The 24,331-nt window shown below is 37.2% G+C and overlaps 1 protein-coding gene across 1 annotated transcript in view; it reads right to left on the minus strand.

Annotated features, from left to right (window-relative positions):
* SYNE1 (spectrin repeat containing nuclear envelope protein 1) overlaps nt 1-20,173 on the minus strand; it is a 291,013-nt gene extending 270,840 nt beyond the window's left edge. Inside the window, exon 1 of the mRNA XM_029962721.1 lies at nt 19,968-20,173. Coding sequence (XP_029818581.1) covers nt 19,968-20,031 — 64 coding nt within the window. The 5' untranslated portion in view covers nt 20,032-20,173. The remainder of the gene's footprint in view (nt 1-19,967) is intronic.
* Nucleotides 20,174-24,331: the final 4,158 nt, after the last annotated feature.

Below are 24,331 nucleotides of genomic sequence, written 5' to 3' on the forward strand. Positions count from 1 at the left end.
GACAGACACATGCACTCTGCAGGTAGAGGTAATGAGGGCATCCTGAAGACTATTCCAGTCTTTCTATTTCAGGGCAGACCAGTAGCACACCATGGCAGGCTGATTTAGCAGGGCCATGCAGGTCAAGCGGTCACCCTTATAAATAACTGCTGCTTGAGCAGAGGCTGCTTCAAGTAGTCTGAGGAACTATGGCAAGGAAACTACTGCACTAAAATAACCTACATTGCAGCACAAATGAGGTCAGAGGTGAAAGGGTAACTATCATTCAAAATTGTGAAGGAAGTGTACATTCTGCACTTCCAACATTTTCAAAGCTTTCAAGGTGGAAAAAGCAAAGTTCTTTGAAGGAAGTTCTACAATGTTCTAGTCGCAGCACAATGAAGACAGCATATTAGTTCCTCACTACTACAGCTAAGCTTCTCAGAAGAGAGAAGTCACTTGGCTATACTATAGATTTTTTTTTCTTCATTCTGCACTATCATCCTTATCTTCACACCACCTTAAAATACCAAAGATATTCTTTCTTCCCCCACAGACAATACACATACATCCATGCTTGGTCTATCTACTCACCTATACAAACCCACCTTCCCTTTTGCATTTTGTTTCTACTGTTCTACAGCTCTCTAATGGATGTGGCACGCAGCTAAAATAATTTTCTTCAGCAACCTCGTCAACAATGTGGTTTCCTTAACTGGTACCTTCTTTGGTATTTTGTAATTTAAAAAAAAAAATAAATTAAAAATTCAAACAAACAAGGCTCTCCATACATTTTTTAATTGTCAGTGTTTCCTACACTGCCATTTATATCAATCATCTTTCATATAGTTTATTTCACTTGCTTTGCTTTGCTTTCAGACTGCTAATCCCTACCTCAAATGGCTGACTCATCGCACAGTACCAAGCAGTTGAGACTCTCAGCTTTGAAAACCCTTTTGAAATTACCTTTCCCTAAAGTTCATAAATATAAGGAATCTATGTCATTCATCAGTTCAATAAAATTCTTGAAAGACGGTGTGTTCTACTATATCTCCAAAGTCATCTGGTGAATTTACTTACAGTTTAAAAATTCTGATTAGATTCTTTGAGTGAAAACTTATTTTTTAATCTACAGCTCCTAATTGCATAGTTGATAGCACAAATAATTTGATGAACATATCTTCAGACCACCTCTAGTTAAAAATTACAGAAACACAAGCCTGTATATACAGACTTCACAGTTTAGTTAAGATTGTCAATCCTCTGAAGGTAAATACAGCCTACAGAAATTTCACCACGGTCACTGAACCCAGTAGCTAACCAATGCTGGAGCAGGTTGCCACTGCACACCTAATTCCTCTGATTCTTCCATGCTGGAATTTGTCCATTTTTTTTGCCAGTTCCCACTAATCTGAAGAACCTAACATTACCATCAGAGTTGGCAGCACTTTTGTAATGCTCTAGTGTTTTCTGCTCTCTTCAGGTTTCAGAGAAAAGTTTCATATTGAAAACTTTAAAGGAGCTATGAAGCCTAAATTATATCAGGCTAGTATAAAAAATAAGCAATTTTAAACTGTTCAGTATGACATAAAATTTTTTAAAAATACTATAAGAACTCGGTAGCTTTATTGAATTATCTTGAGGCTTAATTTTGTCAATGCACACAGAAAATAAGGTTCTCAAATAGGACAGAAATTAGTATTTTTAAACAGAGGCAGAGAGGCACAGTTACACAGGCCCTAAGTCACAGAAGACAGCAATGTATGATCTAACTGTAGAAAGACCTACACCACAATCTTCAAGCAACAGGATAGTTTTGTTTTAAAAGAAGCCAACAGGCAGAATTGGTGGTGCTTAGGACAAAGGCAACTGAGTCACACTGGTCTACGAGTTTTCACCAATACTATATTCGCTCACAGTTTTCCTGGCTCCATTCAGCGTTCGTTGTCTTTTGGTTTCATAAGCACTAAAAATAACCATCATCTGAAGAACAAACTCCTTTCAAGAAAACAAACAAAAATCCAAACATAAATTCAACACAAGCATGATTTCCTTCTGGTGTTTTTGTCACGATTTCAAGTTCTTCATGAAAACAACGTATGGGTGGAGCACAGCAGGGACTGGAAAGGCCAGCTATGACCTCAGTTACAACTCTCATTAAAGCACGAGAAGGGTCGGTGCCTTTTCCACAGTTAAGTGTTTATGATCTCTTTCGAGGCTCTTAGGCTCTTTATGGTGTGTCACTTCCTAGTATTTTTGTTTGGTTGGTTTTTTTTAAATGATATGCCACTGCACATTACTATATGACAGAAATGCAGGGTGAATACAGAAATGTGTCCGTCCTGTTTATTTATCAGTCATAATTATTACATAATAATTATAGAAAACCATGGAAATCTGCAGCTACAAGTGCTTAGCTACTGCCTTCATCTCCTGTATTTGTAAGCAGGTCTTGAGTGTCTTTACTCCACAGATGTAGGAAAAGGTGGTTTGCCTTCCAAGCAGGGATATTGTAAAGATAAATGTCTTAAAAATTTGGAGAAACGTAAAAAAGATGGTAATAGGGATCATACAATTGCAATAAACTTCTATGATTTGGTATGAATATATTTCTGTTTCTTGTCAGTAGAGCTCTACTTTCTAAAAAGAAAAAAAGGATGTTTCAATTAGTTCTAATACTTACTTTGAACATCATATCACAGCACTTCTACATTCTCTGTGTTCAGGCTCTGCCAATTAAATAATGACTTATGCTCCATTAAGTACTGTTATTTTATGTGTGGGATGCAGTAAACATTTTTAGTTTAGATAATAATTCTATCAACTGGACTTGTAATATCTGTGTCTGTTGCTTTATTATGTTTCTATTTGTCTGTATTATGTTTGCATTTTATTTTATGTTTGTATAGATTTACATGTGAATTTGTTAGACCAAATCTCCAGCTTCGTACTCCTAAAGATGTTAGATCCAGACTGAAGAACTGAAAGTGGCCACCAGGAGCCCAAGACTTGTTGAAATAAGTGTGCAGGGGCACATAGCATTTATATTAACAGAAATCAGTACAAAAATTAGGATTAGTGTATCATACTGCATATCATATCCAAATTTCAGTATTCAAGATGCTCTGAAACATGATTAGCAGAGGGTAAACAAGTGATCTCTTCCTGATTCCCACGCATACAAACTCCTGCTAACAAGCAGAAATGCACGCAGCCCCTAAAACACTGAGCTCTGAAACATGAAATCATACTCTCAAACCCCTTCTACTACAGTGTGGTTTCATTAAATCTGGACTTCAGTGAGTCCCATGTTGAGAGGTGCTTTGAACAGAGAAACTACAACTATTTCTGTAAATTTACTTTGTTAGGTAACCTTGACTTGCAAAATGCAAACTGCTTATCAGAAGAGGTAAGAGGAACTTACTCATCTAGACAACTTCCCCTATTATGTCCTTAGGTGTTCCCTTTTTCACACACACACAGACACACATACACTTCAGTGTAAAGTTAATCGACCTGCTAATATTTGCAAATAGAGAAGAGATTCCCTGTGCCTTTTTCCACTCCACTTCTTACTTTTATGCGGTCACATGAGACACACCATCACTCAGGGCTGAATTCTGAAATTACGAAGGTGATCATGACACATTGATCACGACAAGGTGGTCACAGAGTCTTCTGGCTTCACAATTATGAATTCTTTCAGTTTAGGCCACAGTCTTATCTTGTGCATTCTGTGCTAGATTCTCCAAAAACATCTGTCTCAGCCTACCTAAGTTCTTCCTTAAGGGCAACACATGGGCTTCAAGGTCTGAATGTTTTCTTTAGAGCAAGTAAGAGGCTTATGCTAGTATACAGACTGTATTTTCAAACTGTATTTGATTTTCAGTTCAGATGTATATATTCTTTCAATTTTGACGGATGGGTGAAAAAAAGGGAAACTAGAGAAATCAGATTGCTAGATTATACATTATATCACTACCCAACAACTTAATCTGATTTTGTCTTTACTAGTTACAGTCAGTCCTCACTGTGATTATAAAGACCTACTGAACTTAAAAATGTTAAGCTTAGGATTCACTTGCAGTAGTGACTTTTTAGTACTAGATTTATCTCAGTCTCATTCTGAAGGGTTTTTTTTTTCTTTGGTTTTGCTTTTTCTATGTGTGGGAAAGGAGACAATTTCCCCTGCAAATAAAGCATAGTTTTAAATGGGTAAATCTGCCAAAGCAGCTTATGACCAGCTTTTCATGGCAATCAGCCACCAATTCTGTCCAGTCACAGGAAGAAAAAAGACTTCTGGAGAACAGATGATCAGCATCCTGTAGCACTGTGAAAGAGGTCATGCAAATGCAGCATATGGCTTTCAGTGTCAAGCTATTGAGTTGTGTCTTTATTTCTCAGTATCTCAGGTACAAATGTTTCTGTGTCAGACAATGCCCATAAATCTAGAGGATAATGCCTATAAATAAATGCAAACCAATAATCACTGCACATTCTTAATTATATGCAAATCAGCTATTAACAAGTTTTTAATTCTCTCTGATACTGCAGCAAAAAGGTGAAAAATGTTGAAATACAGATAATGCTAAAATAACTTGCTCTCATTCAAGTTAATTATTAGTAAAAGATGTAATTAAATTGGAAGTTTTTAAAGTGCAAAGGAATCCAAGTAACAGACTTTCGCAAACGAAGCTAGAGAAAACCAGAAGGTAACAGTGGACTAGTAAGAAACCAGTCTAATTACATGGAATCAGGGTTTTAAATTATTTGGAAACTGAAGTAATCACCTAGAAAACAAGATCCATTTATCAGGAAGAGAGAAGAAATGGAGGCAGTTCTTTATAACAGACTAACAGACAGCTCTTGTTGCCAGAGCAAGTGCAAGAGAATGCTGCAGGATCAGGGAAACACGACTCAGCATCTACCTGTAACCTAGTAATTAGCAAACAGTCAAATCCTGAGAGGGAGCAAGCAAGTAATGATGGTATAGACATTTTGATTGTACTCTGAACTAAAATTATTAGTTTAGATGAAAGATATCTCATTTTTGTATGTAAGGATTTTGAAACAGAATACCAAGGCCACAGTCAGAAAATTAGGTTTGATTTTTCCCTGAAGTAGATCCTCAGAGGAATGTAGATATGACTTTTGCTAGCAGATATTGTACAGTGCCTCCACAACAAACTACTAGAGGAGGCAGAATAAAACCAAACTTTAGGGCAAATATGCTTTTAGATGTTGATTGAGATTGAGATAGGTCACAAACAATAACACAGTTAAAACTCTTGCCATGGTAATTTTTATGCTCAGATATGTAAAGCAGCTTCTCTCCATTTTTGTTTCTCAAGGCAACATTACTGCTGTTCTCAATATCCAATCTCCTTCTCACAGTATTTTTCTTTTCAACATTTCTACCTATCAGAAGCCGATATGGGTTCCTCTCACTTTACTTTCCCTTTTTCTTTCACTTCTATGTGTATTCCTATGTGTTAGTTTGTTCTGTTTCCTTGGAAATAAATTATTCAAAGCTTTCTACCTAACTTTTAATTACAAGTTGATCTTGTTGGTAGATGCAAGGAAAGCATCACAAGACTTTTTTTTTTTTTTGTGTGAAATGGGCTTTTTCTCTTTAAGGCCATTTAATCTTCCACTCAGCTCTGATTTCTGTGCTTTACAGTTTTTCCTTTGGCAACAAGAACTAGCTAAGTGTCCAGAATTTTGATCAATCAACTCCAGTCTTTTCCTTCCCTACAAAGAAAGTGCAATGCACATTTTTGTTTAAATCTGTTTATATCTCTTTTTTTTTCATTACCTGTGAGAATACTATAATTCAACTTGATATTTTTAAACTTCATCAGAAGCTTGGGAGAATAACCTGAACACCCTAACCACTGGCAGTAATGTTATGTTAATAAATTACACCATTGAACCTAGATTCCAGATTTGGTCTCATTCAAAATACAAATCTGCTGGCAATTAGTATTGCAGTTGGAGAACACATGACATTGTCATGCCTTTGTCTTAAATAGCTGCAGCCTATAAAATTTTCAAGTTTGGTTACTAACATATAATGTTGTAGAAAACTTGAAGAAAATACACTGGTGAAACTTACAGTGTGATTCTTCAAACATTCTGTGAAAGTGTAAGTCACAATTTTTTAGCCAAATTTTAAAGTACTTCCTATTCCTGCTAACACAGTTCCCGCTATTTAGCCCTCCAATAGGAACACCCAGCTATTAATAATAAACAGAAGTAACTAGTAATAACTAACAGCAGGTACATGTGGACCTGATTTCTATTGGTAGATACATGTGGACCTGATTTGTAGAACCAAACTTGTACTTAACCAGCTCATTAGTTTTGGGAACTGATTTATTCTTCCTGACTGCAGTTAAGGCCATGTTGTATCCTACACTTTCATAGGAGTTGGTGAGAATGAGGCTTTTCTCTGTTTCACTTCCCATCTGGAAAGTGATACTAACTGTTCTTACCTCCCTCACAGGTCAAAATGTGTTACTTCATTACACATTTGCATACCCTTTTCTAAAGCCCAGTCAAAAAAATAAATAAATAAAATCAAAACCACCTTGAGTACTTCGTAAGAATTAGCACAATGACATACCATTATTTTATCTCATTCATAAATGGATGTAATTTCCTACTCAAACCTGATGACTTCTTACTGATAAATATAAATACAAAGTGTAATTATTTTTGTGCAGACACGAGTGTCCCCAGGGAACACAAGATTTAAATGTGCCCAAGATCTCAAATAAAAATACACAGAGACAGTAAGCATGTACTATTAGTCTCTTAGAAACCAGATGTAAACACAAAAATTAACTGTTCATGATTCCTTTTACTTATTCAAATCACTTCTGGCAGCTGGCTACACCTCTAGTTTTCTTAGTAACCACATAAATGAAAAGGCAGGCTCGGGATTATGAAAGAAGAAGAATTATGCAACAAGGCTGTGTACAAGCTCACCAAAGTGACCAAACAAAAGGCCATTCTGGAAAGCAAGACCAAGAAAGCAGATTATACAACTAAACTCCTTTCTATGATACACTGCGATGCAGAAGCAGCAGTTTTCTGCTCCTGAGTCAGTCAGCCAGAAAAAAACCCAACCAAACAACAAAAAAACCCCACAACATAATAAACTTCTGTCTCTTTGGGAAGCAGAAAGCAGAAGCTTCACAAAAAGATTCAAGGCTTTTTATTCGAATGTCTTTTCAAATCTTATTCTTCCTGCAACGCTCAATTTCAGTAATGCAAACCAGCCAGAAAACCAAGTTAATTAGACTTATGTCCTGTCTAATCAGTCTCAAGCCAGAGTATGACCATTCATGTTTTATTACTGCAACTCAAATCTACTAACAAAACTTTATGCCCAGAAACTTCTAATAACACAATGGCTTGACGACATTTGTTTTTCCACTGATTTGTGATTGATCTTTGGATAGTCTCACCTCTGTCTCTTCTGTCCACAAACCTGACTTTTGTCTGCTTTAAAAATCACCTCATCCTACCCCACCATGGCCTGAGCTTCTCTGACAATGCACTTCACTGGCCGAAAAAGGCCAGCTGGGCTACAAATCTGAGTGAAGGGTCAGTTCCCGAACACCTCTTCCCCTCATTTGGATGGGAGCACAAGCTTTGTGACTTCCATTAAAAGGTATTTCTTGTCCTCACTGTAACAAGTGACATCAGGTTCACCTGTGAGTGAATGGAATAGGAACATCCAGGTTGCAAAACACCACTCAAGTATGCAGCCAATCCAGCTACCAGCAGAGAATGACTGGGCTGGTACAGCTTCTGGATTAGTAGCTCATAACTGTTGTAACTGGTGATGCTGATTCTCCATTCTCTCTCCTGAAAACCACATGGTGTTTCTGGACTAGTCAGGGGGTTTTGTTGCTGTTATTAACAGGAGTCGAGAGAAAAACAGGCTGTATTTACAACTGTCTTCTAAGCAAGTATCAGTTTGCAGTCTCAGAACTGGGAATGGCTGCACCTCACGGACCTAGTAAAGCCTAGGGATGTCTAGGCAAATGAGACAATAAAACAACTCTGGACAAAATAAACAGAATAAAGAGTTGGGTCTTTATACAAGCTCGACTCTAATAATAATTTACTTTAATTTCCTTGGGAGAGGAAAAGCACAGTCTAAAAATTAATTTACTACAAATAATCATAATTTTTTATAAACAGACAAGTTTGAGTACTACAAGCTCCATTCCTAAACACACTTTTTCCTTTTTTTTTTTTATTATCTAAAAGGCACTATAAGCAGGTAAATATTTCACTTTGCTACACTGGTTTGGCCTCAAATCATCTTGAATACTGTGATCTTGCATTTAAAGGGTTTTTTTCTCTCCAAGACCGGAAAGCTAACACTAATACTCTTCATGTACACTTGCTGTTGTAGTTCATTCCATTCACCTTATGGAAAGAAGATTTTTCCTTTGTTTTAATGAGCTTAAGATAAAGCCTTTACAGAACAGCTGCTGCATTCACAAGGTCTGGAAGTGAGCGGCTTTCTCGCAATAGCACCTTAAGTAAAGACTTAAAGAAATCCACACTGTATATTGGAAAAGCTGTGCCTGTCCAGGTATGCCAACGGGGGGCCATGACAGCCTATGCAGTTATCACAAGATACATGAGCTGGCCCATATGAGTGAGGTGCAGAAGGCATCAGAATGGTCAACCATGTTTGTACAGGCCTTCGACATCTCTGTAAGGGGATGATGAATTTTCCCTGGGAACTATACTGGCATAGCTAAAGAGAAACTCAGTCATTTGGGTAAACTAAATTTTAACTCCTTCTACAGCAATCGCCATGTGGATACAAGATGGTTCCAGATGTATCTCTTTTCTAGGTGAATCCAACGGTGTTTAGCTTGCAGATTCACAGGTTTTTCAAGTTTGTGTCACAAGCCTAACACTGTTATAAAGAGATTATATACATTCTCCATGGTCACTTAAGCCAATGTACATCAGCGATGGCATAATCCTCTTAAAAGTACAAATGACTGTGTAACAAATACTGAATAGTAATTACATAAAATCTAGTAAAATTACAGTAAAAGAAGTTCCACAAATTACATGTCAATATGTTAATATTTATGTTCCATATAATGAAACTCAAAAAATATTTCACAATGCTATATGATAACAACAATGACTCCTCAAGGGAAGACATGAAAGACAGATAAAACAGAGAGAGAAGGGAGAGCAGGTTGCAGTATAAGGTCTTGGCCACCAGGCAAGCTGTGCTAGGGCTGACCTGGAGGACAAGAAGAACTGCCCTCACTGTGTAGTAACTACTCCTCCTTCCACGTGTACCTGGAGGCTACTTATCCTGAAACATCAAGCTGCTTTTCTGCTAGTTCCCTAACAGATCTGATATTGAATTAAAATAATCACTGAGAACCTAAAATGAACAGGATCTGATTCAATATACAGGATGGAGGCTAGCTTTTACTGTTAGCCCTAGTTTCTTTACAGCCCTTCTGCAAGAACGTTATACATGGAGATGCTCTGATAACTTACACGCCCAAATACTAGCAACCAGAATTTGAATATAAAAATTAGCAGAGTGATTAAGTAACCAGTTATAACTCCTTGTAAAATGTAATACATTTGAAACATCTCTTTTTCATTTTCCAAGGAGACATACATTCCCAAGAGCCTGAGGGGGTTTTTCGGTGGGTTTTCTTTTCTTCTCTTTTCCTTTCTTCTCTTTTCCTTTCCTTTCTTCTCTTTTCCTTTCTTCTCTTTTCCTTTCGTTTCTTTTCCTTTCCTTTCTTCTCTTTTCCTTTCCTTTCTTCTCTTTTCCTTTCTTCTCTTTTCCTTTCCTTTCTTTTCCTTTCCTTTCTTCTCTTTTCCTTTCTTCTCTTTTCCTTTCCTTTCTTCTCTTTTCCTTTCCTTTCTTCTCTTTTCCTTTCCTTTCTTCTCTTTTCCTTTCTTCTCTTTTCCTTTCCTTTCTTCTCTTTTCCTTTCTTCTCTTTTCCTTTCCTTTCTTCTTCTCTTTTCCTTTCTTCTCTTTTCCTTTCCTTTCTTCTTCTCTTTTCCTTTCTTCTCTTTTCCTTTCCTTTCTTCTCTTTTCCTTTCCTTTCTTCTCTTTTCCTTTCCTTTCTTCTCTTTTCCTTTCCTTTCTTCTCTTTTCCTTTCTTCTCTTTTCCTTTCTTCTCTTTTCCTTTCTTCTCTTTTCCTTTCCTTTCTTCTCTTTTCCTTTCTTCTCTTTTCCTTTCTTTTCCTTTCCTTTCTTCTCTTTTCCTTTCCTTTCTTCTCTTTTCCTTTCCTTTCTTCTCTTTTCCTTTCCTTTCTTCTCTTTTCCTTTCCTTTCTTCTCTTTTCCTTTCCTTTCTTCTCCTTTCCTTTCTTTTCCTTTCCTCTCTTTTCCTTTCCTCTCTTTTCCTTTCCTTTCTTCTCTTTTCCTTTCCTTTCTTTTCCTTTCCTTTCTTTTCCTTTCCTTTCTTTTCCTTTCCTTTCTTTTCCTTTCCTTTCTTTTCCTTTCCTTTCCTTTCCTTTCCTTTCCTTTCCTTTCCTTTCCTTTCCTTTCCTTTCCTTTCCTTTCCTTTCCTTTCCTTTCCTTTCCTTTCCTTTCTTTCCTTTCTTCTCTTTTCCTTTCCTTTCCTTTCCTTTCCTTTCCTTTCCTTTCCTTTCCTTTCCTTTCCTTTCCTTCCCTTTCCTTTCTCCTCTTCCTCCCTCCTTTCCTTTCCTTCCCTTCCTTCTCCTCTTCCTCCCTCCTTTCCTTTCCTTCCCTTTCCTTCCTCCTCTTCCTCCCTCCTTTCCTTTCCTTCCCTTCCTTCTCCTCTTCCTCCCTCCTTTCCTTTCCTTCCCTTTCCTTCCTCCTCTTCCTCCCTCCTTTCCTTTCCTTCCCTTCCTTCTCCTCTTCCTCCCTCCTTTCCTTTCCTTTCCTTTCCTTTCCTTTCCTTTCCTTTCCTTTCCTTTCCTTTCCTTTCCTTTCCTTTCCTTTCCTTTCCTTTCTTTTCTTTTCTTTTTCCTTTCCTTTCCTTTCTCTTCTTCTCTTTTCCTTTCCTTTCCTTTCCTTTCCTTTCTTCTCTTTTCCTTTCCTTTCCTTTCTTCTCTTTTCCTTTCCTTTCCTTTCCTTTCCTTTCCTTTCCTTTCCTTTCCTGAAATTTCCTTTCCTTTCTTCTCTTTTCCTTTCCTTTCCTTTCTTCTCTTTTCCTTTCCTTTCCTTTCCTGAAATTTCCTTTCCTTTCCTTTCCTGAAATTTCCTGAAATTTCCTGAAATTTCCTGAAATTTCCTGAAATTTCCCTTCCTGAAATTTCCTTTCCTGAAATTTCCCTTCCTGAAATTTCCTTTCCTGAAATTTCCCTTCCTGAAATTTCCCTTCCTGAAATTTCCTTTCCTGAAATTTCCCTTCCTGAAATTTCCTTTCTTTTCTTTTCACTATTGGATTCTTAATAAGTTGTTGACACTTCCCTCATAAGGCTCATTCTCATCTTGGATGAAAGACAGAACAAGTAGCCTATTTTCTTGCACCCCGTAATAGACAATTCACTTGGATACATACAACTACCAACAAGAAAACCTCCATGTGAGTCTAAAATTAGAATTCAGTTATATGACTCACAAGGAGAAGCTTTGTGACAGGAATGAGGGTATTTTTAAGCAAATGAAGCCTAAACTGTGAAACAAAAATGGCATTCTAGAAAAAAGTATGTGGAATAAATTGCTAATAATTGTTAGGTGCGATTTTTTTATCTGTGTTTTATCTACCTGCAAGTATATTCTCTGAAGTATATTAGCATCTTGATAAATAAAGAGGGTGAAGCTTCTGATTTCTACAAACAGGCAAAATGTGATAATGGAAAAACTTTAAAAAAAGTAGAACTTTCTCACTGAAATATTTTGCCTTTACACTACAGAAGTCTCTACATCAGTATACAATCATGATCAGCAATAGTTCCTTTACAAAACCATTTTAATGCTTATTAATTAGTAACAAGGTACAAGAGACATGTCCTCCTGTAATTTTCAGTTCTTCTAGTGTTAAAACATAACAGATGTGGCATTCCAAAAGGGGGGGTTATTTATGATGATGATAATAAGCTATTTTCAAATTTAATAATACACCATAATGTATTGTACTAAGTTACTACAGCACAGCTCTGATGAGATAAAGTTTAATTTTTTCAAGCCTACAGTATGCTGTAATAGAAACAGCAAATTAATTAGATGTCACAGACAACTGACAAATTGTCTAACCTGCATAGAAAAATCTGAAATCGTAATATTTTGAAGATTTTCTGCTTCCTGATACCCTCAACCCAAAGCTATTACTAAAGTAACTGTCTAACAGCCTATCAGGATAGAGGGGGTGCTCTTGAAAATAATCATCGCTATAATAAATTCCTTCTCAAAATCTTTATCTTCAGTAAACCCTCAAAATTGTTCCTATTTAGACTTCCTGAAATATCACCCTCTTCACACCAGTTACAAATATGGCAGATGTTATTTTAAGACAAAGTCTCAACCGAAAACTGGTTTTGAGCCTCTCAGACAGTGCTTTATCACAACCAACATTAAACAGCCGCAGTGTGGATGCCTACAACACACGAACTTGTCAAATCATACTGAGCAGCACGGAGCTACTGAAGACAGGTTTGTATGAAATACAACTCGCCTGACACATTTTGGATATCCACTGTATTTAAGATGCAGAATTTTTAACCACTGTCTATAAAATTATCCAAGGAAGATTTTTGCATTTTGGCTCCTACATTTTGTGTAACAAATCCTGTCAGTTTCTCAAGAGTAGCATATGAGAAGAATTTCAGTTTTTGAACGGTGTTACTCCAGAATTGAACAAAAGCAATCTCTGAGACACTACCATGTCAACCATTTTCTGCCCTAAACATATAACTTATTCCAGATAAAAACTGGAAAAATATGTTCACTTTTTCTTAAGCAGCAACTCAAATGCAAATACATGTTTGTAATTTATAACACCTGTGTGATCTTTAGTGTTTTTTTTTCCTGGTTGACCAAAAAGCAAGTGGAAAGAGGAGCACAGGTTATTTAACCAACATGTGGGATCTGTACTGTCATCACCAAAAGTGCAAGTATGAAAAAAAAAGCTAAGGAATATGCTGATTTTCATTGTTAATGTTGTGCTAAAAAGCAATAGAAAAAAGTTTAAATTATGAGAAGCAATATTAACTTTAAAAAGTTTTTTAAAAATGCATTTTAAATCACTAACTTGGAATTTATTAACCACAAAAAAACCCTTAAAAATAAAAAAATAGGATCATGACTCACTAAAATACATTGTGCATTGCACATACTGCCCCAGGACTGTGTTCTCATTGAAGAGAACACAAAGTGAAAGCTAACTGCAGTGAAAAAAAAATAAAAAAACCCCCAGCATATGGTTCTTTCCACTGAGATACTTACTGCTCTATATGTCAAAACAGTCTAACTACATAACAAAATATTCTAATACAACATGAAACCTAAATTCACTTCATACTTTAGTCACTTGTGCTACTAGTGAAATGTTTTGATTGTATCTTTTCCCCCACATTTTTGCAATACCTACAGGTAGCTCAGAAAGCATCTTTGTCAGCAAAACATAAGATTATTACCAACAGATACCTGGGTCAGAAGAAACCCAAAGTGGATTCTCACTGGAATTGTTTGCATATGCATAAACCAAAATTAATTACTTCTAAAAATGGTGATTTTACAGATTGCCTTAGCAATTTTCCTTATCAAATATAAACTAATATTTAACTTGAATACCTCCAGCTGCAAACTAACCCTTTTATATGTTTTTGTTGTAGTAAATGAAAACACTTGATCTCTTTCATCTTTGTTTTCACCCTTTAATGATTTTCTTTTCAGATATGATGGAGTTTTTTTCCAGCTTTCTTAACCTTCACGCATAAACCTTATGTTTCAATATTTTGTTCTGAAATAGTATTAACTCAAATTTTCTCACACTGAAAAAATAATAAAAAAAGAGATTGGAATCCTACTAGAATTCCTCTTGTTAAGTAACAAGTGGACTGCAATGTTATTCAGATTACCAATTAATCATTTAGATTTACTTGGCCTTCAGGTTATACAGTCTTTGGCTGGTTTCAGCCAGGATAGAGGGAATTTTCTTCACATTGGCTATTATGTGGCTATGTTTTGGATACCAGTCAATAGAGTTAAAAGTGCTTCCCTTAAAGCACTGCCAATGAGTAATGAATTGCCTCAGTTACAAGATTTGCTCACCTAAGAGACTAGTAATTTACCCCGGCATCTTCTGTAATGCAAGAATCTTTTAAATCCAAGAAAGATGCAGGCATCGAACTGGGACATTTTAAATAGAGAAAGATAGAAAAGAAAAGGCAGCAGCAGGATCACATGGAACCACTATAGACAAGCAAAGTGGATAGAAGGAAACCTTGACCAGAGCAGTGTTTGTAATGTGGCGGTAAAAGTCAACTGTGCAATATGTGCAGCATGCCCTTCCTGATAAAGCACACCTTCTCAATTTTGCTCACATTTACAAACATGATCTTGCACTTTGGTTTTGCAATCAATAAAACAGTAAATGGCACTGAAAGGGGCGACCCTACCTTTTCCCAGGAGCTCACCTAGCCTCTGCAAACCAATTCTCAGTTGGTTCAGGTCTAAGGTAAGAGGAGGAAGAGCACTGGTGGAAGGAAAGTTTGGAACGTGCATGCATCTTTTAGCAGCAGGTATTTGTTAAATCAGCTTAGCTTAATGTTAAACTGTCACTCTTGTCACTGTTGACTTAGAGAGAAAACAAACAAAGGAAATCACCAATGAAAGGACACATTAACAAAAAAAATGTACTGTTTAGTTAATGGCTACTGGTATGGAAAAGAAATGCTAGGATGTCAAAGGAAGGAAAAGAAGAGCCAAAACTTATGGGGAAGGGTGGAGGGGGTAGGGAGGATGGGAAGGAAGGACAATCTGGAAGAAAACCCAACCCACAGCATTCTGTGAATAGTGCTAATGCAAGGAAGGCATGAAAAGTACAGATAATACTCAGTTGTAGGTAACTCTACATAAAATAAGGCTGAAATTGAAGATAATTTGACCTGCCTGTATCAAAGCTGTTTTGGAGTTTATGAATGTTACAAGAATTATGTCTCCTTTCCAGCACAGTGGGGCTTCAAGCATGACCATGTTGTTTGCTTTCCAACCATAGCTTTTCCTACACGATGAAGGGTCTCTAGAGTGAGTTTACAAAACCCCAAGATACCCACAATCTAAAGTGAGTTTAAGAGCTTAGTAAGAGCAGTGGTACAACCCAGAACCAAATGGAAAATTGAGAAGAAATTTTTTATGCTTCCGTATCATTTGTAGAGTTTTTTTAAGACAACAAAGTGCTTGTTTTGTAACATTATATTGTTTAAATTGATGTACTTTGTACATCCTACAGCTGGTTTTAATAAATGGAGTTAAATTGGATAACAGTCTCAAAATATCGGTTATACCACAGTAGCCTAATTGGAGTGGCATATATGTTAGGTTGTAGTGCAGACTGAATATTTATGATCCACTATAGAAAAGAAAAAAAGCATCCTGCTTGACTAAATGATGACCCAATAACGAACACAATGATAGTCATAAAAATCTCCACTCAGCACAAACTATTAAATGAGAAATTGTAAGGAAAAAAATGGAAGGAGGGAAAAGTGGGAATGAGAAAAGCCTGTAGTAATAGTATGCTATAGTGACTGTTCAACATCACCTTACAAGGCAGTAAGAGCAAGTCAGCATACAGGAGTGACAAGGTCCTGAGGAATAGGGCACTTTCTTTCTTTTTTTTCCTTTTTCCTTTTCTGTATTTTATTTCAGAATAGCGTGAGCATGACGGCAGTTTGCCTGTAACAGTGCATACTAATGGAAAAGACTGAAATTCATCATGGCAGAGATTGCAAAGATATAAGAGGTTTACTAGATTGTCTTCCAGCTCTCCTTGCTTTGGTATTTGTATCTATTACAAATACTTTAAGTACTCAGTGTACATTTATAATGCTAGTGGGCTAAGGAGCAGTGCTTTTGTGCCAACTGGCTTTAATTTCCAGACTAATCAAAACAAATCCCGGGAATATAACTCATATTGATGATGTACCTCAGTTCCGCTTGGGGTTTATGAGTGCTCTTATAATATGAACAAGTCAACTAGGAAGCATAAGATATTGTACAAAACCTAGAACTGTGCTAGCAAGGAATAAATTGTGCAAACACAATTCCATGGAAGGATGTCATCAGTTCATTCTGTAGTAGCATGAGGTTGGGTATCTCATGCTTAAATTCAGCAATGAAACAAATGTTTTCTCTGTATTCTCCTGTCTCTCTCTGCAGCAATGAGGAGAGATAGGCAGTTTAAGAAAATCAATTATACCCTTCTGAAATGTCTGACTTAGGCTGCATTAGCTCCTGTAGTAGTCACAACACCCTTTCAGTCCCTGAAAGCCCGGCTTGCCTGACTCAGGCAGGACAGACTTGGCAGTCCCCAGACACCAAGCAGGGTCCCACTGTTCCAGCAAGCACTGAGGGAAGGCTAAGCAGTCAGCAGAAGCTGGTGGAAAGATGCTAGATGCAGCAAAGGGCATGTGTCTAGCAAAAAAAAAGTGAGATAGAGGGCACCTATGATTTCTATGGGTTTATATCTATTTTCCCAATTATGATTAACCTTTCCTCAGAACCACCTCCACCCTCTCCATTTACAGTGGTAAGGCCACTCTTTTCTGCAACCTGCGCCTATTACATATGTTGTAAAATCCCCAGAATTAAAATATAAAAGGAAGGATTTTTTTGCTTAAAAAATATACCCTTATTAATTAAAATTCAAATGACAAAGGATTATACTCCTTTTGGAGAGGCCTGTTTCTCTCTTGAGTGCAGACTGAGCTATAACGAATAGCCCTGTGTCTCAATTTTTATTAGGATCACAGGGATGAATAAGTTAGAGATCGTAAATCTTGTCCTCAGTGCCCACCTCTCTCCTATGCCCTCCCTGGCCTATACAAAAGGAGTAGATCTTCCATTCTTCTGAGCAGAGAGAGCTATACTGCAGGAAGTCTTTGCCTGGACACCACGGGATAAGACAGGTTCTATATACACTTGCATACAAACCCACTGCCCAGCACACTGCACATCTTTATGGTTGTTTGTCCCAAGTGGATTTCTAAGTCAGTCATATACAGTGTTATTCAAAAACTCTGTACACGTACAGAGTGTATTGCAAGTGTCAAAATTACCAAAGGGAAGTGTCTGGAAAAATTTTCATTAAAAAAAACAAAACAAAAAACTCCAACCAACAACAGAATCAACTTTGTTGCTTTCTAACAGATTTTAGGAGAGTGGATATAATTGCATTCACCTAAAGTATGTACAGCAGATATTTCAAAACTGGTGTTGAGAATTCCACTGAAGAGTGGCATTTTGCTGGTGTTTCCTACCCTCTCTCACCACAAACACTTACTGGAAACCCATGAGGCAAATATGAGACAACAGTGCAGAGGAGGGAGCACAGCTTGCTATACATGCCAATGAATTTCCAGCACAGACATCTTGCAGAGCTGTCTAACAGTATCACACAAGTAGAACTCTCCTGCCGCAGCTTACCGCCAGGTACAAAAACAGGTGTTGTAAAGCACAGCTGCTGCTTGGCACTGAGTGAGGATCCCCCAAAACACTGCCATTCCTGTTACACTTTGAATACTGTCAATTCCACTCTCACCTTGAGCTACTCACCCAGCTCCAACTGCACTGATTCTGGGCTGTCATGCAAACATGCCAAGAAATATCTCTGCGTTTCTGTGTCCATCTACTCCTATTTCAGCTGACTATCATTTCTAAAAGGTAGAGCAACCTTAAACAAGGGCTAAGGTAGTCGCAGTGCAGATTGCCTGCTCATCCATAATGCAGAACTACAGACTAAAAAAAGACTTAGGCTCCCAGCACTCCAGTATTGACACAGGTGATTTACTGAAGTACTGCTTCTGCAGTGAAACTCAGATCCTATCAATACCAAGCTGAGCTAATTTCATCTGAGAAGCAAAGAATCCAGTTACAGCTATGACTTCAAATTAACATGTAATGCCAAATTTCCATTTAGTTCCCACATTTTCTTCTAAAATATCTTCACTTCAGAGTTCGCTTAATTATTTTTGCCTAATTTCCAAAAAACCCCCAAAAAAACAAACCAAAAATCCAAACAAAAAAAAACATATAGCAGACTATGTATCAGATTTCAACAGAACAAAATACATAAAAAGAAAAAAAAGTGTAAAAAATCAAAACGCTAATAAACAGCCATTTTGTCAGCAACAGCTTTACAGATGTTTAGAAAGTTAATACATAACAGTCAGATAATTAATAGTTCTCAAGCTCTGTAAATACCTCCTGCGGCATCCTCCTTATACATTGCTTCAGAGTACCAGCCTGGATAATCCTTCCTGAATACAGCTCAGCTCCCTGATCCTTTCCTTTGCATATGTCTCCATAACCTTCGAGCACCTCTGCCATTTCTCTTATGCACTTCTTCATATTCCTTTGAAGGTCTCACAGTTTCATAATTATTTAATTTCTTGCTTCAAATATCTCTCTTTTTATTTTTTCTTGAATTCCTATTAAGAACATGACTTCTCACAAATATATAGCATACTACAGTATAAACACACAGCGTACCAAGACCCCTTCCTGTTCCGTGAGCAAGGCTGCTTCACTGTGCCCTTGCAGTCTTTCATTCAAGTCTACCTGGCCTGTCTTATCCTAATGCTTAATCCACAAATTCTCTGAGAATGAAATATTTCCTCATTCTATGTTTGTGGGCACTTTGAACAACCATTGTCCAAGACTGTGGCCTAAGAATTAGCAGACACATATAAAAATAGCATGGAAAAATACCATATATTAGAAAAAAATGGCTGAGGAAAATCAAGAATTGGAATCGGTACAAGTGCTCTAGCAAGTCTAAATAGGACAGACTCTGCATATTTATTTATTCTTTCATTTATCTACTGAGGCTTTAAGGAAATTATTGATGCTCGTAGTAGCTAGTGGCTGGGAAGCTGAGTTCAGATATTCTAAACTGAAAAACAATTAATGGAAGGAAAAGTCATAAGCAGATAAAGCTTCCAGATTTAGAGGATACCAGTGGAAGCTGGTCTTAAAGAAAGTAAAAGGTCAGGTATTTCTGAATAAGTTCAAAAGTTAACGGGAGTGAAACCTACAGCAGTACTGACAGTTTGTTTCTAGTCAGTATCATCATTTGAACAAAAACATTCTGAATGCAAGCTTTTAGCAGCAGCAGTAAGGTGTGTAACTTCTAAAAAATACAATAAATTTATTTATTAATGCTATATTATAAGAACATAAAAACTTAATGAATACTCAATGAATAGTGCAAAGACACCCTGTGATGTCTTATCTAAAAGCTCCTCAACTTGAGCACTAATAATAAGCTTAGTGAGCTCTGAATTCTTCAATGATTAACAATATAATAAATTACTGTTCTCATTTGGAGACAGTAACTATTGCTAAAATAATAAATACTAGTTTATCAGTATAAAAGATCTACCAGTTGACTTCAAAGTTGAGAAAAAGATAGATATAACCTCAAATATCTTTTCTATGAGAAAACTGATGCACAGTCAGGTAATGTGGGAGAAACGGACCCAAAGTCTCATAATCTTCAGTTCAGTGTCCTGTCCTATGGAGCCACCTTCATAACACCAGTGTCCTGTCCTATGGAGCCACCTTCATAACACCAACTGCTTTTAAACACTACTGTTAATGCTATGCCAAAGGACTCATATAATAAGAGCCCTTCATATATGATAGAAATACTTTCCAGTAGGTAAGTTTAGAAAGGTTACTAAACTTCAGAAATATTGTCCTTACTGCAGAGTACAGTAAAAAATAGGAACCTCCATTTATAAGGAGATGGCAGAGAGCACCAGTCCAAGTCAGTCACTTACCTTGAAGACGTTGCATGACATTGGCAATGTCTCTAGATCTTGCCACTAGTCGGGATGAAGCCATGATCTCTTTGCCACGAGTCCAGTTCCCCTGAGAGAAGTCTCCCTCCAAGCTGTGGAGCTCAGTGAGATGAGGATCTTGGACCGCTTCCTTTTAGCATTCAACCCTCAGCCATGGCACAGCACCCCTGGGGCAGTCAGACACCTCCAGTCCAATGCTGGCCCTCATAGGGGCAAAACACTGGCAAACAACCTCAGCGCCTGAGAAAGAAAAGTACCAGGGTTTAGAGGAAACTTACCAGCTCTGCAAAACTAAGAAGTCTGAGTCTTAATAGTTATCTTAACAGGTATGTTTTGCCCATAGTGTACACCCCAGCCAGAGATGCAATTAATGCTGAAAGCTTGCTTGGCAATCATCAAGCAGAATGAAGCTGCAAAAACAAATCATTAAACACAATTGGCAATGCACCAGACATAAATCCTTTCCTGAGGATGCTCATGGATGTTGTTGTAGAAATAACAATAATGTTACACTTATTAAAAGCAATACCGTAATACGTCTTAACATAAATAATATTAAGTATAAAAGAGGAAAAATTAAACCACTTGTAAAACGCATAAGCTGTAAAACTCTCATTCTATTTCACCATGCTAGGAAGGCACACATAACAGAAACTCATTGATCAGGATAATTCCTAACTCCACTGGCCAATGTGGTCTAATCTGAAAGACTGAGATTCATTCACATATTTCATTATTAAATAAAATTGTATTTAAATTAATTTTTCCAGTGTGTGATGATGCTGTATTTTGGGCCACTTAACATCAAAAGCTGTGAACTAGAACTGCTACACGTACATAACATTTTTGTAACTATGTGACTATAAAGCTGGTCTAAAAAAAAAAAAAATCAAATTAGATTCTTCAGATAACTTATCAATAACATCTTATCTTCTGTAGAACAAGTACATGTTGTGTATGTATGCACCAGCTTCCCTGATAAGAAATACCTGAGTATATACGCACCAAGAATAGTTGCATTCATACCACACACACTGGGCCCATCCCAAATTCAAGAGGCTAAGTAGCTGATCAATATCACAAATGTGAGTGGGTTTTTTGGTGGTGTGCACTTTCCTCTTTTCCTGGCCCCAAGGTCCCTCAAAGAATAATCTTCCATTATTAGGCAGACAAGCCTTTAGGCCACATAGCTTTAGGCCCTGTGAAATATCCCAAAGGAGCTGTGTCAACATGTAAGGGCTTCCAGAGGAAATTACATTTCAACATTTCCTTTTCTGACCCTTCAAACTATGCCTGACCCAAGGAACTTCCTGCTTTCCCTCTTACTGATGTTTTTATTGTATGTTTACATTGTATTTTGGATGTGTAAATGCTGTTCAGCTTAACAGACCAAAGCTGGCTTTAAATGAGTGGAGCTGAGGGAAGCACGCTTGTCATGGATGACAGTGTAGAACAGACCACAAGGTCCATCCATGTCCTTGGGCTGTGCTCTTTCGTGCCATGGCCACAGTGGTACTAATACCTACTCCAGACACATTGTTCTTTTTGCATATGTCTGCACTTTACATGACACCTGGATGCTCATATCCTCACTCTCTTCCCACGTGTGTCTTCTCTCTCCTTCAGGGGCCTCCTTCTCTTCCTACTCCTTCCCACCTTCCAGGCTCTGCCCCACACCCTTCTCAGGGTGCACAGAGACTATGCATATCAGTCACCACTTCCCAAGCATGGAAAGGCACTCTGACAGGTAGGAACCTCACCCTTGTGAAGGTACAGCAACTTCTAATAGCAAGCTGCTAGACTAACTTTCAGGCAGGGATAAGGGGTATTAAAAATGCCTTGTCTGATTGTTTTTGGCTAATAGCAATAACAATATCAGAATACCAGCCCACTCACACCTTGACAGAGCTGGTGTAAATCAGCTGCACATGAGCAGATTTAGAGGAGCTGTGGAAGATCCTGATTCAACTCCAAGTTAAAAGTGTCTCAGAAATTGTTATGAAGATATATGTTCAATCTACTCATACAGCAGGCTGAGTCATTGTGCAGCAATAAATAGAAGACATGCAATTAATAATTTATTTAGCTGATATTAAATTATATGCTTCATAGGAAGAACGTGCATTTCTAAATATATCTCCTCATTCAAAAGCTCCTTTGCAAGCAGTAGAAATTAACTCCTTTAAAGATGACACTAAGTTAGGAAAGAAAGATTCTCGTGTGCACAGTCACCTCCACAGGCAGAAAACCACAGCGACAGCACAGTGACACATCAACAGAATAGATGAAACAAATCTTCATGCACCCTTCCCATATGTCTTCAGCCAACATCTACAGCTCCACAGAACAAAAAAATCCTACACGGATAGTCAAGTGTTCAATGTAATGCAGACAGGAAATTTTTCATGACTTCTACAAGTAGTTAAAGCCTTCAACAAAATATTTTTTTTCTGAGAGACTACAGCATTAAAATCTTTAAATACGTGCATAGCTGCTACACAAAATAGTTTTTAATAAATGGAATGACTTTTCCATTTCAGTGTCAGACACAAAGATGTGTCTTCAGATGGATATGTTTTCAAAATACACAAGCTTTTAAAAAGTGCATGGCTTAAATTCCATAAATCTTAGCCTGAAATAAACCTGAAGGACTACATAAGCTACTCCCTGTTTCAGCATTCAACATTATAAATTACTATTTTTTTTGGTCTAAACACACATGGAATGAAGATGAGTTTCACGAGAGTGAAATGGAATGGTTTTGCACATAAATTAGATAAATCTTTTATTACATTTGCCACTTATCTGGATTTAACAGATGAAGTATACACTGATAACATTTTCTTATATTAATAACCTGGTACTCTGGTTTTAGGATGAAAAGAGGAAATGTGAACTTCTTCTCTCATATAAGAGCCATTTGGCTTCAAATTCTCTTCAAATGCCAGAAAAGTGGGATTCTTTTCTTCTATAGAAGAGATAAGAAAAACACTACATCTATTGTGGGTTAACTTTTCTGAGTCCCTCATGTAACCCTCTTTTTCACACTGTGCTCAGGAGCACTTTGAATTAAAAAAGTTAATATATTTTTCTTTTGTTGGTAAAACTAGAATACCACTGGCAAGACCAGGTTGTATTTTATCTTTTATTTCTTAAAGTTTATAAAACATACTAAAGAAAAACAGACCTGCCTGTCAGCAGCATGGTTCCAGAAAAACAGAGACATCTGCTAGGTGCAGGCAACATATAAGACGTACAACATGGCTGAAGGTAAACCTGACCAAAAGAAGGGTAAACAATTCTCCAACTGTACTTCATGTTGGTACAAACTGCAGATTCCAGATGACCTCACCAGTGGTCCCTTCCAACTGTAACCATTCTGTGATTCTTTGATTCCCAGTACACTGGGCTAATGTCACATATAGCAGCCAGGAGAAGAAGCTACTGATGTAAAAGCATGGTTGTACCTGAAAATACAATTTTACACTTCTATAAACTCCCATTATAGCAACAATAGATAAAGAAACTCCAGACAAACAATAATAAACACAGATAATAAGTAAACATATTGATGAGAGCAAGAAATGGTGGCAGGCAGTGAAAGGATTGTTTCTAATCTAGGACATTTCAAAAAGAGATATTTGAGAGGATGATAAGCAGAGTAATAAATTCAAGGAACTCCTGCAGCTAGAAGTCATTTTCAAATCAGATGTTACATAGATATAAGAAATACAGTGGAATAACTACAATAACTACAGAACACGGACTGAACAAAATCTCAGGAACAGCAGAAATAAGGTCAAGTGCTGGGGTGAACAAAGAGGCAGACTTCCCTGGCAAGCAACAGTTGCATGGAACTGACCAAGCAAAAAAAAAAAAAAAAACTCCAGAAAAAGAATTTCTGAGTATGGTTTACCACTGTAGTGCAAGAAGTCCACTTAATGCACAGGTTTAGTTTCCAAAATGTAAAAGGTCTTGGAAATGCAGCCAGGTTGATAGACGCTCCTAGAACGGATGCAATCCTATGAGACAGCATGAGCCTCATGCCAGTCAGGAATAAATGATTCACATAAAGGTAGGAACCAGAATATTCTGGAGGTCAGAACTGCATTTTTAAATATCAAATAGTCACAGAACCAGCTATTTTAGGCTGGGGTTTAGTTAATAGTGGGAAAAAATGCTAACCATAGAAAAGAGCTCTGATTAAGGAAGTGATTTATGTAGTCCAAAATATTGCAAGAATAATCCAATGTAAGCAGGTCAGAAGATGATCTAAAGAGACAGTGCTTAAAAAAATAAATAAAAGAGAAATCAGTACAGAACTCAACTAGACTGAAAAGCAC

This window comes from Manacus vitellinus, unplaced genomic scaffold (assembly GCF_001715985.3).
Source record: "Manacus vitellinus isolate BGI_N305 unplaced genomic scaffold, ASM171598v3 scaffold_4_pilon, whole genome shotgun sequence".
Lineage (NCBI taxonomy): Eukaryota > Metazoa > Chordata > Aves > Passeriformes > Pipridae > Manacus > Manacus vitellinus.